The sequence below is a fragment of the Pinus tabuliformis genome, chromosome 9 (genome assembly GCF_031772625.1).
Source record: "Pinus tabuliformis cultivar Carrire ecotype Pingquan chromosome 9, CPIR1, whole genome shotgun sequence".
Classification (NCBI taxonomy): domain Eukaryota; kingdom Viridiplantae; phylum Streptophyta; class Pinopsida; order Pinales; family Pinaceae; genus Pinus; species Pinus tabuliformis.
Genome location: NC_142307.1, coordinates 1,269,494,460 through 1,269,512,298, shown reverse-complemented (window position 1 = coordinate 1,269,512,298; position 17,839 = coordinate 1,269,494,460). Strand labels below are relative to the sequence as shown.

General features: G+C 40.9%; 1 protein-coding gene across 5 annotated transcripts in view; it reads left to right on the top strand.

The window, feature by feature from the left end:
• LOC149153179 (katanin p80 WD40 repeat-containing subunit B1 homolog KTN80.4-like) overlaps positions 1-17,839 on the top strand; it is a 164,272-nt gene that overhangs the window by 88,089 nt on the left and 58,344 nt on the right. For all 5 annotated transcript variants that reach the window (XM_089440612.1, XM_089440615.1, XM_089440611.1 and 2 more), the window contains 3 exons: positions 16,575-16,634; positions 16,714-16,847; positions 17,057-17,182. In XM_089440612.1, the coding sequence (XP_089296738.1) occupies positions 16,575-16,634; positions 16,714-16,847; positions 17,057-17,182 (320 nt within the window). The remainder of the gene's footprint in view (positions 1-16,574; positions 16,635-16,713; positions 16,848-17,056; positions 17,183-17,839) is intronic.

Here is a 17,839-nt window from a genome sequence, read left to right as displayed (position 1 = left end):
GACATAAGGTTTGCCATAGCTAGAAATTAATATAACAACCTTACATTCAATATGTGCCTTGACTTTGAATGGAAGGCTACAAAGCGAACACATAACAAGATTAATCCCTGAGGTTATGCCAAGCATGGGCCAAACATTAAAGTCAATAGATATATCCCACTTGGATGCCATATCTTCTACACCGATACGATTCTACAAGCTGGTGAAGGTGTTTTGGGAATACGTTGACAAGAAGGTTTGTTGAGGGTAGAAAACTTGGCATAATCTAGGTTGCTATAGGTACAAAAATTGGCACATAATGTCCTTGAGAATGAAGTTGCCTAATGTGGCGTTGCTGATCTCAATAGTCTTCTGTGGGATGGGATCGGGACAATTCATTAAGATCTGTTTACCCAGTCATTGCACAAAGGGTAACACATAAATGCAAAGATAAGGATCACCAGTGTAAACATATACACCATGAATCTCATAAAAACTGTAGAGTCTACTATTATAGTTTAACTAGACAAGCAAATTTAACGTATATTCTATCAAATTAAACTCAAGTACATCCCTGATTCTCCTGTCTGATGTTGATCCTTTGCTGGCATTGTTCGAAAACCTCTGCTTTCGTTACCAAACCGACCGATTCCTCCCTGCCTATCTGGGATCAACCTCTCTGATTCCCAGATCTAGAAGACTTCAATCGTGTAGTCTTCTAGCCCCCATGCCCAAAACCCCAAGAACATTGCTCAAGTTTCTGATTTTTTAGTTCCAATATCGAGCCTAGGCTCATCCCTTAGACTAGATTTATTTCCATCTCCCGTAACTTGTCTCCCTCTCCCATTTTCCCCTCATTCCCTTCTCTTATAACGGTGAGGTTCCTCCCTCAAGCCTCCTCCCCACCACCTCTTTATTGAATCATCTACCCTCTCCATCCGTCGCCTGTCAGGAGGATAAGGGTCTTTATGATACCTAGGCGGTGGTCCATCCGAAATAACGACAGGTTTACAATCTGATTTCTTTTTCGAAACATGAGCGGATAATATCTGCCGCCTTTCAAATATTAAATGGTGTAGCAAGTAATAACTTATTCCGCTTGGTTTGCTATGATATATACTATACTTTATTTAATTTTATAAAGTATGTTGTCAATGGTATTGTATATATTATATTTTTATTTTTATTTTACATAATTATATTTTTATTTCATTTTGTACAAATTATATTTTCATTTTGTTTTGTATAGTATATTGCATTAACATTTTTTTTGTATAATCTCCTATAGTTGCCTATTATGATGGCGGTACATACATAAATACCTTACTCAATATATTCATTATATTTTTGCGAATTTCAGTATTTATTAATTCATTTATCCTATACTTGGACATTCTTTGTAATTGAATATGTATATTAATGTAGTACATGTAGTGCATGGATATGTAGCTATCATATGCATGCCTCACATGTATGCTAATAATTGCATTTTGTTTGTAATTATAGATGGGTCATTACAAAAACCCTTGCAGACTATACTAGCAGTGAAAAAGGCAACGATTATTACATATTTCAAATCAGTGAAAAATTAAATTCCAAAATGCAATTGCGAACTAAGCTTAGTTTACCTTGACAATGGCAACACTTGCACCTTTGAAGCACTTGCAGTCTTTCCCAGTTGCTAGACTACGTCACTGCGTCCCTCACCCATGCTGTGTCAATACTCAAAACAATATGATTATCTGAGAAATCAGAATGAGACTAATGGATGGCTTGACTTACTCTGGAGTTGATTTGATTATATAGAAAAAAATACCAGCAAAATTGATTTGCCGCCAAACGTTCATGCCTTTTTTTCCCGGGTTTTTCCTTGGGTTTTTTTCTCGGGTTTTTCCTTGAGTTTTGTGGAATGTGAGGTACGCATGGCTCAGGAGCTTGTGGGAGCTCTAATCCATCGGGGAGCGTCTAGATGCTCCCTGATGGATCGGAGCTCCCACAGGTTCCCAAGTCATGCTCCCTGCATAAACCAGTACCCAGAACGTTTAATTCTGAATCATCATGCTCCCAAAACGCTCCAGAGTACCTAACAACACTCTCGCCAATTTTGGGACATTTCGTACCCGCTCCCAAGTTCTCAAGAGCACTGGAGCATGGGGTACGTGCTCTCCAATGGCTGGGAGAGGTACCCGTGCAACATTAATGAAGACCGAAGCTAGTTACGTTTCTAAACATGAAGGTGGGTCATCCAACCTCGAAGGTATGATTTTTCATTATGTAATTGAGTGTTTATGCTTGATTTTTCATTATGTAATTGGGTGTTTATGCATGCTTTTCTTGGGCACATTTGGGCATGGATTAGTGAGGGGATTCAGTAAAAAGAAAGAGATTTGACTGTACTCTTGTTCACTTCCCTCAACTAGGGGGTTAATCCTGAATCCTAGTCCCGTGAGATCTCCTTTAGTGGCTATTAGCTTTAAGAGTGACACTAAATGGGAAACCTTGATTTTGGTTTTGTGGTCCCGCTTCCCGATACTATAGATCTCACTCACCTCTGCTCATTACAAGCCCTTTTCACATTTTCTCCATTTGGGTCCACATTTGTCCATTGGGTTTACAAGGTGTTAGCCTCTCCCTCCCCTTGTTCACTCCTTGGGTTGGGCCTGGAAGGATGCCCCGAAGGTTGATGCAGCTAAAAAGAAAGGTCAAAGCATAATATGGCCACATACAACATAAAATGTACCATAAAATGCAAAAGATGGCCGGGAAAATAAAATTTAGCACATGGGCAAAATCCAAACATGAGCTCTACACCTTATCATTATGGCCATCACCCAGGTTCCTAGGGCCCATATGAGTGCCCCTATCATCATTAAGGAACCCATGATTGCCCCTACCCCTGGTGGTCGATGAAATGCCCCACCTTAAGGGGGTAATCAATTCTACATCTTACATATCATGCTCTCATCTCCTTGAGCCTCGAGCAGTAAAATCAAGAAAAATCAATAAAAGGAAAAAGACATATGAAGAAGGGTGGAAAAACAAAGGGCGGTGTAACTCATGTACCATGATTTCTCCCTCTTACATTCATACACCCAAGGTGTGGGCCTCCCTCATCATAGCTACCCTTGTACCATGGCATGTGGCTTGGAGCCTCCCCTTTTGACCCCACTCTGTTCCATCACTATTTCACATGACACCTGCCATTTGATGGATGTACCATGGACCTGTCACTCCCTTAGAGGTTGAAACCACCTAATAGGGTCCTCCATTAACCTCCCTTGTCAAGGAAGATAACACCAGTACATGTTCAAGGCCTATTTGGAAGGGCATGCCAGTATGCAATGTCCACTTTTTCCCCTTATTAGCATGCTTATTTACTCAATTGCACTAAGGGATTATTGTATTGGAAGGTGAACAAACACAGTGAATCTTATACATGATTGCAAGTGGGTTTTCATCTTGGACTTGGCCTCCCTATATGGGATCCAAGCCCCCCCAAGAGGGTCATAATGGCATTTGTAGGGTGAGCGTTGAGAGCCATGGGCCCCCAGCCTTACAAAGCATTGATTTCCACAGGATGGGCTTCTTCAACACCACCACATGCTTGTTTGTGCCCCAGTTATACAAAGATGATGATGCAATTGGACCATGTTGCCCAACTGACAACACATTGCACCCAACACTTGGCCACTGATCCAGAGCCTAGAGAAGGTTATTTATGTCCTCAAGAGACATGGGAGGCCATGTATCATCTTTTAGCTCTCATTGATGGAGCATTGACTCGATCTTGAGCCATTTGGAGACCCATGAGACCCATTTGGAGCCCATAAAACCCAAATTGGGGTTTGAAGATGTTTTGCAACATTTGGAGGGAATTTCCCTTTTATTCACCATTTTTGAGGCCCTCACTCTCATCATCAGCGCATGAGGCCTCAACGCTGCCCTTCTAGGCCTCCATGTCAGCCTAATGTGGCCCTAAGAAGGCTTGTTCGATTTATTTATTGAGCTATCACGGTTGGCTTGTAACCATGGGTGGGTTACTAGACATTTTAGGCATTGGAGGGGCTTCTTCTTTTTATTTTTGAACTCTTAGATCATGTATAAATAGATGAGGCCTAGCCTCATTCTATTCATCACACTTGGGATTTTTGATCTCTCATTACAAAATTTTGAACCTGCAATTAGAGGTCGAATTTGGACAAATTTAATGCATTTTGATGTTTGGAAATTTTCTCTATCTCTCTTGGAGCTTCTCTTTGCCCTTCTTGTGGATGGATATATTCTTCATTGTCTTGTAAGTGCTACTTAATGCTATATTTATGATTTTATGAATGTTTAATGCATGGAATATCGTCTTATGGTCTTTAATGTGCCCTAATTAATGAAATTTTGTTAGAACATTGAAGCTATTGGAAATTTTGCATGTGTTATTCATGGATAATGAATGAATGAATGTTCCTAGAGGTTATGTTGCATTTTGCACCCTTGAAACTCCACTAATAATTGTCAGTGAAGTATGAAAATCTAGAAGCGTTGTGTAACTTCTTCATTAGGGCTAGCGTAGTTGCTTCTAGGTCTCCTTGAAGAGCGAGTTGCCAAATCAAGTTCATTTTTGACTCCAATTCTCCCAATTGCTAGGCATTGGTCTTAAATCCTTGGTGATCAATCTCAACTCAACGAATCAACTTTCTTTTCATCATTTTCTCACCTCTTTTCCTCGTCCCTTTAAGGATAAGGAGGCGTCTCTAGGGCTTGGTGCGAATTCCAATAGAGGAGTGTGTTTTGAATTCCATCTAGATATGACTCTTCCCTAGGGTCTCCTAAGCATCCACACGTTTTGCAAGAATTTCGACAGTGGAATCTTCGTAAAATTGATGCCCTAGCTTTCACACCAAGTAGGAACCCTAAAAGATAATCCTTTAACTTGGGGATTCCTTTAAGGCTTGTGCTTTAGTACTTGTTGAAGCATATCATTCGTAGCCTTTTCCCTGACCTTGGATGAACTCATATATCATCAAATATCTCAACCACAGGTCTCGTGTAGTCTTCCTTTCAAAGGGTTTTTCTTGGAAAGTCTTCCTAGCTTCTCCCAAAACTTGCACATTTATTGAACCTTTCCATTGAATGAGCCTCCTTGCCTCACTTCAAGCCTATCCTAGACATATCTATCACAAGTGAGGGATACTGGGACTCCTCTTGTCGGTGAAAATCCGAGAAGAGAAGGGGACTTAGGTTGTGGTGACAGTGGGCCTCTGTCCCAGGGTGTTGTTGTGCCCTCTAGCTTTTGCCTCTCTACAAGGCCTGCTAGTTTGTGCAACAACAATTGACCACTCTTCAAATTGAGATCTAGCTCTTCAAATTATTATCAAACAACCACGGTAGGGCGCAAATTCTCTAAACTCTACTACATTTCTCCACCTCGAGTTTCGAATATGTTGGAGAGAAGGTGACTTAGAGTGAGAGGTTATGTAGGCTCCCACCGAGAGTACTAGAATATTTACTACATCTTCAATCTTCATGACACTTCAAAATTCAAATGTCCTCCACTATTCCATATGCATTTGGAAGGCATTCGACGTGGTACAAAGGAAGGATTTGTTTCATAGGCTTCATGACATTGGCTTCTTAGGGACTCGGGTGACAACCTTCATGTGACTCTACCAGTTGGTCATTGGTCCACCTTCTCATACACATGGCCTTTTTGGATCATCTAGAGTATTATTGGAGTTAAGCAAGGGCGCCCTCTTACCAAGTCTCTTTGTGATATACATGGATGAGCCCATTAGGGGAATTTTGAGGTAGAAAATGGACCTAAAAAAGAATGTACTAACAAAATTAACTTTAAGAGGACCAATAGTATTCAAGATGATGATATCAACCCCAGGGGTAAATATTTTGGAGGGAAAAGAAGAAAACTAATTTTTTTAATTGTATCTTCAGCTTATCTCCTTATAGGTTTACTCAATGTCAAGTGTAGATACATGTTGGATGCAAAATTAAATTCCACATCCAACGAATACCCACTATGCATACTTTTGAGTAGACCCACATCGAAAAAATTGAAAATACATGAAAACAAACTTTTTTCATGTATTTTCAATTTTTTTCGATGTGGGTCTACTCAGAAGTATGCAGAGTTGGTACTCATTGGAGGTGGAATTTAATTCTGCATCCAATGAGTGCCTACACTTGACATTGAGTAAACCTATAAGGAGATAAGCCAAAAATACAATAAAACAAGAAGTTTCCTTTCTTTTTATTTAAAAATTCATAAATCTTGTTTTATTTTTTTCGAGGAAGGAAATCCGCCTCCCTCTAAGCTTGAGGGCTAGAGTGAGGTTGCTGGTACCAGGCGAACCCACAGGTATACTCACTTAAGAGTTCACAAAGCTCGCAACCATTACAACAATTTTCATCACAGCATTATAGCTCATCATGTCACTAGAAAGGATTTGAACTTGGGTGGGGAAGATAACAACCATTCTGCGTAACCACCCAAGATAACCCCAATTAACATAAATCTTGTTTTATTATTTTAACTATTATTTTATTATTTTCTTTAGGATGCCCATTTTAGACCTCAAAATTTCCCTAATGGGAGTCCTTCATTCATGAGCACATTCAAGACGACAATGGGTGCCTTTTACACCATGTGTTGATATCTTTGCTCCTCTTTGTTGATGGGCTTGCAAAGACATATTGGTGCCCTATCTTTTTTTCTTGACCTTCAACAATTGACAATCAACTTGGGTTAAACCAAGGCTATGACCTTCAACACATCGAAGAATGTTCTCTCTAGCTTTCATCTACTTCTAGGAGGAAGAGATAGTGATCCCCATGGCTTATACTTACTTGGGAGTCTAATTTGTGAGGCCATGTTTCAACATGCACTAGGCCATTCCGTCATGACTCAATAAGAGATATGGATCCCTCGCCTTCCTCGAGAGACAATGCCTCTATAGCCAATTCTAGGGCACCTGATCCAAGTTGCACGTCTTGGATACCCTCATCAAACCCCAATCCCCTATGGTTCATAGGTTTAGGGGCCAAATTTACTATAGATTGCCATCCTTCTTAGATGCGTCATTTAATATAAGAGGACTACTTTCACCACATTGTTCAAGTGAGTTCAAAGCCCATCCCTTCAAACTCGAGGTCATCTTCCATTTGGTATCTCTACTTCTTAGAGTTCAAACCTTTAGGGACTCAACATCTAAGGGGGATTGATATCCCTATCTTGCACTTTGTTCTTTTGAGGCCATTTCCTTTAGGCTTTGTCAAACCCCCTAGGTGTGCTTGTTGTTGGTTCATTGAGGCTTCTTGACCTTTTTGGTTGGTGGCTATCTGTTAAAATTGGCAACTAGGGCAAAACTTCATGTGGGTCATCTTATTCATGGCTGATAATATTTTTATTAGATTCCTCTCGTCGAGAGGTGTAGGATTGATATAAAGATTATCCGATTCCGATAAGTATTCATGGGGATATCAACTGCCCTAGTTTGAAGCCGGACGCTGCTGAAACTGAAGCTGCAACTGCAGAAGTAAAGATTGACCTGCATGGACTAGAAGATCTCCTCATCTGAACTGCGTTGTAGGTTCATCTGAACCTCCTCTGAAAGCCGCAACTTTTGGTGGTGGAATCAAGTCAATTTGACGGACGGTTTGCAAGATATCGACTGCCCTAGTTTGAAGCCGGAAGCTGCTGAAACTGAAGCTGCAACTGCAGAAGTAAAGATTGCCCTGCGTGGACTAGAAGATCTCCTCATCTGAACTGCGCTGTAGGTTCATCTGAACCTCCTCTGAAAGCCGCAACTTTTGGTGGTGGAATCAAGTCAATCGACGGATGGTTTGCAAGATATCAACTGCCCTAGTTTGAAGTCGGAAGCTACCGAAACTGAAGCTACAACTTCAGAAGTAAAGATTGACTTGCGTGGACTAGAAGATCTCCTCATCTGAACTGCGCTGTAGGTTCATTTGAACCTCCTCTGGAAGCCGCAACTTTTGGTGGTGGAATCAAGACAATTCGACGGTCGGTTTGTGAGATATCGTCTGCCCTAGTTTGATGATGAAGCCGCTAATGCTGATGCTGCTGATCTAGGGTTTGCTACTGCTGATATGAATCAGATTTATTGTACTATTTCTCTCTGCTGAATTATTGAAGATAAAAGAAGATTTGATCAAAGGGTTTCCCCACACATTGTGGGGTTTGTCCCTGGCTAGCCGCCACATCTTGTGTCTCTTGTCTTGGCTTGTTTTCTGTCGATCGTTTAATGTTCTATTTGCACTTTACTTTATGTACATGTGATTGCTAATCTGTGGAATATAATAAGGAAAAGAAGTAAACTGTTATAAGCATAGAACATACCATAACTTAACATGGTATCGGAGCTGAGGTGAAGACAAAGCCCGAGCAAGAGCAAGAACAATCACTGAAGAGAAGATTGGCAAGGCTATCCTAAAAGAACGATGGGGTCCTCAACACTCTTTCCTGTCGAAGACAAGCTTCGTGAGAAAGCTGACTATCACGGATGGAAGATGTCTATCGATCTAACCCTTGAGGATCAAGGAGTGTTGGATCATGTGAGAGGCAATATTGTTGAGCCTCCATCAAATGCACCTCCTGTTGCCAGGAACAAATGGAAGAACAGAGAAATTAAAGTGAAGAAGATCATCCGGGACTCTATCGACAAGCGCTTGGTGGCCTACATCTCTGAACTAGACACCTCCAAGGAAATCTACGATAGACTGGTGAGTTTATTTAAAGTTAATGATGCAAATCAAGTTTTGTTTCTTAGAAATAAGCTGAGGGAAATCAAGAAGGGTAAAGATGAGAGTATGCAAGCATACTTCTTAAGAATCACCGAGATCAAGAACGATCTCTTATCTATTGGGGAGACTATTACTGACAGAGAAATGGCACTCACAACTCTTGGAGGATTACCATTCGAATGGTACGTGTTCAGGACTACTCTTTTGAACAATAATGTAATTCTTGGTTTCGAGGAATTAATGGCTAGACGCATTCAAGAAGAAACAAGGGTAGAAGAGCAAGAAATGCCCTTGCCTAAAGGTCCTCTTGCTGCTTTTTCTTCTCATGCTAAGAAAAGAAATAATTCTGGGTCTAAATCAAAAGGAAAGGCTGGACCTAAGGGTGGAAGAAAAGGATGATGTTTCATTTGCAATAAAGCAGGTCACTATGCAAGGAAGTGCCCTAATAGAAAAGACTCACACCGGGACAATGATCAAAATCCCTCTAATGGCAATCAAAGGAATGACAAATTCAATAGCAAAGGTAAGAGGAGAGTTGGGAATCAAGGAAGAGGACAACCATTCAAGAAGGCTAGAAATTCCAACATGTATTAAATGCACTTGACCTCAAAAAGAACCTGGTGTCCATCTCGGCAATGGAAGACAAAGGCTACAAGGTAACCTTCAGCGATGGCAAGGTACGTATATGGAAAAATAATGTTAAAGATGCCTTTACTCTTGGGTTTTGTGTTGATTCATTATATCAGGTTGATGGAAGTTTGCTAGGTGTCATATCTTATGACACATCTCTTCAGTCCGAACTTTGGCATCGGAGGTTTGCCCCCCTTCATTATAAAGCTCTACTCGGTGTAAGACAAATGGTGACAGGACTGCCCAAATTCCGGGTAGAGAAAGAAGGTGTATGTCCAGGATGTGCCGAAGGAAAGCTCAATAGGGGACCATTCCCCTCAAGCCAAAGCAAGACCTCCGATATATTACAGTTGGTTCACTCAGGCATATCTGAGGCTGGCATTAAGAGGGAGACTACTACACCACATACTCCTGAGCATAATGGTGTGGTGGAAAGGAAGAACCGTACAATTGTGGAAGCTGTCTCTAAGGGTAGATGATGTAACAATGCCTGATGTGGAGGAACCCATGGATCCTATTTATCCACCTGAGCCTTCCTCTTCTAGGAAGAGGTCTTCATGGCTTAGGGGGATACTTGATGATGCTGAAGGACATGCTGCACCCCGAGGAACCTTTCGTGAATGTAAGAAACCTAACAGGTATCAGGGATACCTGACCATCATGAGCATGATCATACAAAATGAGCCTTCATCATTCTCAGATGTCGTCAAGCATCAAGTATGGAAGGATGCTATGACCAAAGAATATGAGTCTATTATGGAGAATGATGTCTGGGAAGTAGTTCCCAGACCCCAGGACAAGACAATTGTCACTTCTAAATGGCTTTACAAGATAAAGCATGCAGCAGATGAAAGTATGGAAAAGTATAAGGCTCGTTTTGTTGCTCATGGTTTCTCCCAGAAGGAAGGTATAGACTAATGAGATATTTGCACTTGTTGCCAGATATATGACCATCCGCTCGATCATAGCCCTTGTGGCTTCACAAGGATGGAACCTACATTAGATGGATGTCAAGACCGTGCTCTTGCATGGTTCGTTCAAAGAAGAGGTCTACGTGGAGCAACCTGAAGGATTTGAGATTTATGATAAAAAATCTCACATATGTAGGTTGAAGAAGGCTCTCTATGGGTTGAAGCAAGCACCTCGAGGATGGTATGAGAGGAATGATAGCTTCTTGATGAAGCTGGGATTCACTAAGAGTGAAGCCGATTCTAACCTTTACTTTAAGGTTGAAGATGACAAGCCTCTCATACTGGTGTTGTATGTGGATGACCTCTTTCTAACAGGTGCATACCCTCTCATTCACAAATGTAAGAGGGAGTTGGCTTCTGAATTTGAAATGAAGGACCGAGGACTTGAAGTGTGGCAGAAGCCAAGGGAAATTTTCTTATCTCAAGGAAAATATGTGGTGAAGATTCTGAAAATATTTGGTATGATGGACTGCAAGCCTGTGACTACCTCAAGGATCTTAACTTTCAGAAGTTATATGGTAGTGATGTCGGACCAGATTTGGGAAATGCATGAGTTTCAAAAAAACTCATTCGCGTTGATGTTCTTGGTGAACCTCTGTCCGAACATATGTTTTGTAGTTAGCGTTGTGAGCTCATATTTGGTCGAGCCTCACTAGATTGGTGTCAAGAATCTTCTGAGATGTCTTCAGGACACAATCTCTCATGGATTGAGATACATTGCTGGAGATGTGAGAGTACTTGGATATACTGATGCTGATTGGGCAGGCAGTGTGGTGGACCGTAAGAGCACTTCCGGGTGCTGTTTCACCTTGGGATTTGCTTCGATATCCTGGATGAGCAGGAAGCAGAAGTCGGTGGCTTTGAGCACTGCCGAAGTAGAATATATTGCTGCTGGCATGGCCTCCTGTGAGGCTGTCTGGTTGCGAAAGCTCTTCAGTGAGCTGTTTGGATTTACATTGGATACCATTGTGATTCTCTGTAACAACCAAAGGTGGGATTCGATTATTGAGGAATCTCGTATTCGTCGATTGCTCCAGCAGATAGACATAATCTAGGATATTGTAAGTCGATGAGCAAGGAGGCTCCATCGCATTAAGATGATGTACAGGTCGATACAGCTTCTCAAAGCCTCGAGGAAAGATCTAATCTGTGATTTTCCCAAACGACTTGAAGTCGTCAAGAAACCCTTGTACAAGGGTCCTGCATGTTGCATGCATTGAGCTTTGGGAGCTCTGAGGGCTTGCAGTTCTTACTGGAGCAACATACGACCATAGGGTGACTCACCCTCCCTTGGTGGTGCACACTGGAACAAGATGATTCGCTCTCTTGTGGAACATGATGATTCGCTCTCCTGTGTAGCAGGATGATTAGTTCTCCTGTGAGGCCTGGATTGATGTGTTCTCCATGGCGATTGTAGCAGGATGTGTTCTCCTGTGAGGACAGGATTGATTAGTTCTCCTGTTGAGGCATCCTACCCATGTAGTCTAGGACTCATGGGAAGTACCTCTTATCTGATCAATGAGCAGGGAAATGAAGTTAGGGACCATAGTAGTACCGATGGACGCATCGTTGTATCTACCGTATTCCCTACGCTAGGATGACCTCCATTGATCTGGGATCAATGATACTGGTTTGGGACTAGTGGTAGGAGTTGTACCATACTATGACGCTGACTTCGGGTCGGTTGAGACTGGTCTGGGACTAGTGGTACATACTTTGAGACTGACTTCGTCTCAGTGCAGTACTGGTCTCGGACCAGTGAGAGTGGTACATACTATGACGCTGACTTAAGGTCGGTTGAGACTGGTCTGGGACCAGTGGTAGGAGTTGTACCATACTATGACACTGGCTTCGGGTCGATTGAGACTGGTCTGGGACCAGTGGTACATACTCTGAGACTGACTTCGTGTCAGTGCAGTACTGGTCTGGGACCAGTGAGAGTGGTACATATTATGACGCTGACTTCGGGTCGGTTGAGACTGGTCTGGGACAAGTGGTACACTCTCTGAGACTGCGATACTGGTTTGGGACTAGCGGTAGGAGTTGTACCATACTATGACGCTGACTTCAGGTTGGTTGAGATTGGTCTGGGACCAGTGGTACATACTCTAAGACTGACTTCGTGTCAGTACAGTACTGGTTTGGGACCAGTGAGAGTGGTACATACTATGACGCTGACTTTAGGTCGGTTGAGACTGGTCTGGGACCAGTGGGACACTCTCTGAGACTACGATACTGGTCTGGGACTAGTGGTAGGAGTGGTACTTACTATGAAGCTGACTTCGGGTCGGTTGAGACTGGTCTGGGACCAGTGGTACACACTTTGAGACTGACTTTGAGTCAGTGGAGGATGATACTGGTCTGGGACCAATGGAGTTGTACTCACTATGACGCTGACTTCGGGTTGGTTGAGACTGGTCTGGGACCAGTGGTACATACTCTGAGACTGACTTTGAGTCAGTATGATACATCCTCGATCATTTCTTCTTCTTCATAATTTGGACAAAAGCAGAGCAGAACAGAACAAAGCAGAGCAACGCATAATAGAGCAGAGCCATACAGATCAGTACAGGGCTGAACAAGACAAAGCAGAACAGGTAGAATAGAGTAGAGCAGGGCAAGGGTTAGGCTATACAGGGCAGTGCATTTGATGGATGAATAGTAACGATCGATAGACAGATTGCAGATGAAGTTCTCCCTAGTTGAGAGGGAGTGTTAAAATTGGAAACTAGGGCAAAAATTCATGTGGGTCATCTTATTCATGGCTGATAATATTTTTATTAGATTCCTCTCGTCGAGAGGTGTAGGATTGACATAAAGATCATCCGATTCCGATAAGTATTCATGGAGATATTGACTGCCCTAGTTTGAAGTCGGAAGCTGCTGAAACTGAAGCTGCAACTGCAGAAGTAAAGATTGACCTGCGTGGACTAGAATATTTCCTCATCTGAACTACGCTGTAGGTTCATCTGAACCTCCTTTGAAAGCCGCAACTTTTGGTGGTGGAATCAAGTCAATCCGACGGACGATTTGCAAGATATCGACTGCCCTAGTTTGAAGCCGGAAGCTGCTGAAACTGAAGCTGCAACTGCAGAAGGAAAGATTGACCTGCGTGGACTAGAAGATCTCCTCATTTGAACTGCGCTATAGGTTCATCTGAACCTCCTCTGAAAGCTGCAACTTTTGGTGGTGGAATCAAGTCAATCCGACGGATGGTTTGCAAGATATCGACTGCCCTAGTTTGAAGCCGGAAGCTGCTGAAACTGAAGCTGCAACTGCAGAAGTAAAGATTGACCTGTGTGGACTAAAATATCTCCTCATCTGAACTGCGCTGTAGGTTCATCTGAACCTCCTCTAGAAGCTGCAACTTTTGGTGGTGGAATCAAGCCGATCCGACGGTTGGTTTGTGAGATATCGTTTGCCCTAGTTTGATGATGAAGCCGCTAATGTTGATGCTGCTAATCTAGGGTTTGCTACTGCTGATATGAATCAGATTTATTGTACAATTTCTCTCTGCTGAATTATTGAAGATAAAAGAAGATTTGATCAAAGGGTTTCCCCACACATTGTGGGGTTTGTCCCTGGCTAGCTGCCACATCTTGTGTCTCTTGTCTTGGTTTGTTTTCTGTCGATCGTTTAATGTTCTATCTGCACTTTACTTTACGTACATGTGATTGCTAATCTGTGGAATATAATAAGGAAAAGAAGTAAACTGTTATAAGCATAAAACATACCATAACTTAATACTATCTCTTTAGAGCAACTGCCCCCCTCTAGATACTCATCAAACACGTCAAGCCATCTCTTTCTAGCCAAGTAGGAGTTAAATCATGTTGCTATTTGGGAGGATATTTACAAATAGAAAATCTGGATCACTTGGATAACACCTTCAAAAGGTCTTGGCTTGAAGATGGCTTTTACCTAGAGCAATTTCTAGATTTGAGGGATGGCCTTATCGCACGTTCTTCGTACATATGTAGACATCTGATACATGTCCTTAGGATTTCCTTGGGTTAGTTTTTTTTTTTTTTTTGGTGGGGTGGGGGGGTGCCAAGGCGGGGATGTTTCACATACTTCGAATTAAGACTGATCACCACCTTCAATGGTTGGACATGATTTTCTAACTTTGCTAGATACATGAGTTAGAGTGGAGGTACATCTCCTATTTTGCTTCCCACTTTAGTTAGATCATGGCAGATATTAGTATTTATTTTAGGATTTGGGAGGTTTCCTTTCCACTTTCTTTGGCTATCTCAACTAGTTTTTCTTTTACTCTTTGTGCGAGAGAGTTATTGAAATTAAAGCTTAGTGTTTATAAGTCATGCTTCGGCCAAAGGCCCTTAGGGGGATCACCTCCTATTTCTTGGTTTCCCCCTCTAAGAGGAGCAACAAAGAATAGCTAGAGACCTGAGATACCTCAAAGCCTAGGTCTGTTAAACCTTGTGCTTCCTCTAAGCGCTCCCCCAAGAGGATGACCATCTGCCTATTGGAGAGCTATGACAACTTGGCATTATAGATCATAGTGTGCAAACCAACATACCAACAAATAGACTAGTTTCAGGTGATCGTATAGGTGGGCTCCCCTCAATCAACACACTAGTCACTAGGTTCAATCGAGTACCCAAGTTTCTATCCGAGTTTTCTTCCCATCAATCTCAAATGTTAGAAGTGTTAGGATCATATACTCCACCCCTCTGTGTGCTGGCTACTCCCTAAAGGATGTCATCTGCCATTGTATCGGCCACTACATTGTTCTGGATGACTTTGTTGGTGAGCCCACCTTTCAATCTCCTCACTCATCATTGAACTCCGATAAACCTTGATATATTTCTAGAACCTTTATATTTTAGCACTTCTGTTGTACCAAATGTATCCCATACTCTCTTTTAGCTAGACATGTTGAGGCTAGTCTCTTAGACATTATTATCTTTCTGTTTTTAGTATTGTTCTAGGAGATGCCTTGGCACTCCCACTTTGTATTGACATTGGATTTACTTATAGTAACTCTGACCTACTTTTGTGGTCTTTTGTTGGGCATTAGTGAAATTATCGTAACTTATCTATAGGGGCTTGGACATGTCCTTATCAACTTTTTTCTGATATTTCGAGTCTCAACTAGTGGTGCCTTGCCTCATAAGAGAGGCATTTGCTCTGAGTGTTTACTTTAGAGCTCTTCTATGGTTGTTACACAGATTACTCATTTACTTTTAGGGGAAGCCTTTGGTGTCCCCTTCTTCTCCTTGGCTATTCTTTATGGTTGTATTTCCTCAACCCTTTGACCTATTTTGGTCCTTAGTGGACATTGATATAAATTTCAATTGCAGTGGTTTTCCCTTGCTTCTGTTGCATGGGCTTTTCTGGTTGATTGTAATGCTTCTCTGAGTTCTAAAGAAGCATGTGATTTTTTTTTAAATTTTAATAATATTTCAGTACAGCTCAATTGGAATACACACACACACATATATCTGTGTGTTTGTGTGTTGGTAATATTTTACTCTAGATTTATATCTATGTATGGGGCAGATTCTGTTTGTGTGTGCATATCTGCATGTGCATTTGTGTGTATGTGAATACCTATAAACACTTGTTGAAACAGTTGCAATGACAAAATATTTTCATCTCATGCTATTTCAATAGCATTTCTAACTTTTTTCCATTATTAATGTTGTAAATTTAATTTTCTTTCAATATACTGCAGAGCTCTCTCTCTATATATATGTGTGTGTGTGTTTGTATTTATATATGTATTTATGTTGCATATATGGAATTTTTACAGACATACACTTATATGTTTTGAAATGCCAAGTGCAAATCTTTGACTTGATATTTTGTTTCTATACCGTGCTTTTGCATGGGCTTAACGTAGGTCTGCTTTCAACCACTATGCAATTCCAAATTTTAATCTGTATCCCAGGCTATTCTTCTTATTTTAATTTTTTTACATTCTTTCAGTTCTGATGTACTTGCATTTTGCCATGCCATATTTTTGCATTGGCTTAACGTAGATCTGCCACCTACCAGGCTACCACTATATGGAATCCTTATCTTTATCCTATCGCTATTCTTCTCTTCTTCTTACTCCTTTAGTTCTCATGTATTTGTATTATGCTGTGCAAAAGCTCTGAAAGATTATGACTTTGTTCATTTTGTGGAATTTGATAAGTTAAAGAACATTTTTCTGCTGGAAAGAGATAATGGAGCTAACCTGTATTTTTGTCACGACAGATGATAGTGGTGAGGCCCAATCTGGCAGACGAGTATATGCAGCTGAACCTGCAGTCTCTGGTACGAAATGTAATTTTATTCAAATTTAATATTTATTCCATTATATTTGTCTCTGATCTGAGTTTTTGGTCCCTTGCAGCGAAATTTCAGCATGGTCATACTCACGTTACTGCTTCCATTGGAGAAAAGAGAGAAACAAACATGGCCATAGACATTAATGGAATAACCAATTCCTGTAAAAGTTTGGGACTAGAGATTAGTTCATTCATCCCGGTAATTGTAGTTTTTTAAAGTTTTTAACATCAGTTCCTGTGTTGTTGGTTTAATCAGAATATATGTGGATATTCTCAGAATCCTAGGATTCGTTCGTAGCTATTTTTGAATTTATTCTTAAACAGGTTTAGGAACATGATTGGGGATGTATTTTACTTCAACTTAATTAAGAGATCCTATTTGCTGCCTTATGAACTTGTGTAATGCAGAGGAGAGTACCTACAGATTCTGAAAGGGACTGGAAGACTCTTAATGACATGGATATTATAGAGGTAGTGATGCAGCAACATCTGACATTTATGGGCCTCATGAAATCACGGCTTACAAAGTTGCAGGTAATTTCTTTCTTTTTGAGACTGCATCAACAATCTCTGAAAATGTTTCATTGCATTTGTGCTACCGATCTAACAACTCTGAAAAAGTAATAAATTCCAATTTGTGAGCATTGTGTTAGTCACTTTTCAATGAGAAGTATTGATGGAGTTTGCAATGCCAAAACTTTATTGTAAAGATTTGGTGGCTAGATTTTTTCAAGAAGTCAAGAATCAAGAGATCAACGGCTTTGCCAAGTTTTAGCTGGCCATTAACAATGTTTTCCGAGAGCTTGAAAATATCTTAATGCCATATCTTACGGTATATGTTGGATCGATTTCTATTTATATTTAGCATTTCCAACCAAAGTCACATGAAATGGGGAAGCCATTTCAGTTTCTGAATGGGTATGAGTTTCAACAGCAATTTTATTGAGTTGAATGTACATGTAATAGGGGCCAGCCTAATAGGGGGCATATACAGGCCAACCCCTATTACAATAAATTCATCCTCAATACATATATATCCCTTTAGTGTCATAAGAGAATTCAAAATTTTAGGAAATGGAGAATGGCATTAAAATATTTAAAATAAAAATCTCTATAAAATATTTCATAACTCTCGAAATAATATAATGTTATTTTGTTGTTTTATGTTTATTTAGATATAAAGAAGTCATG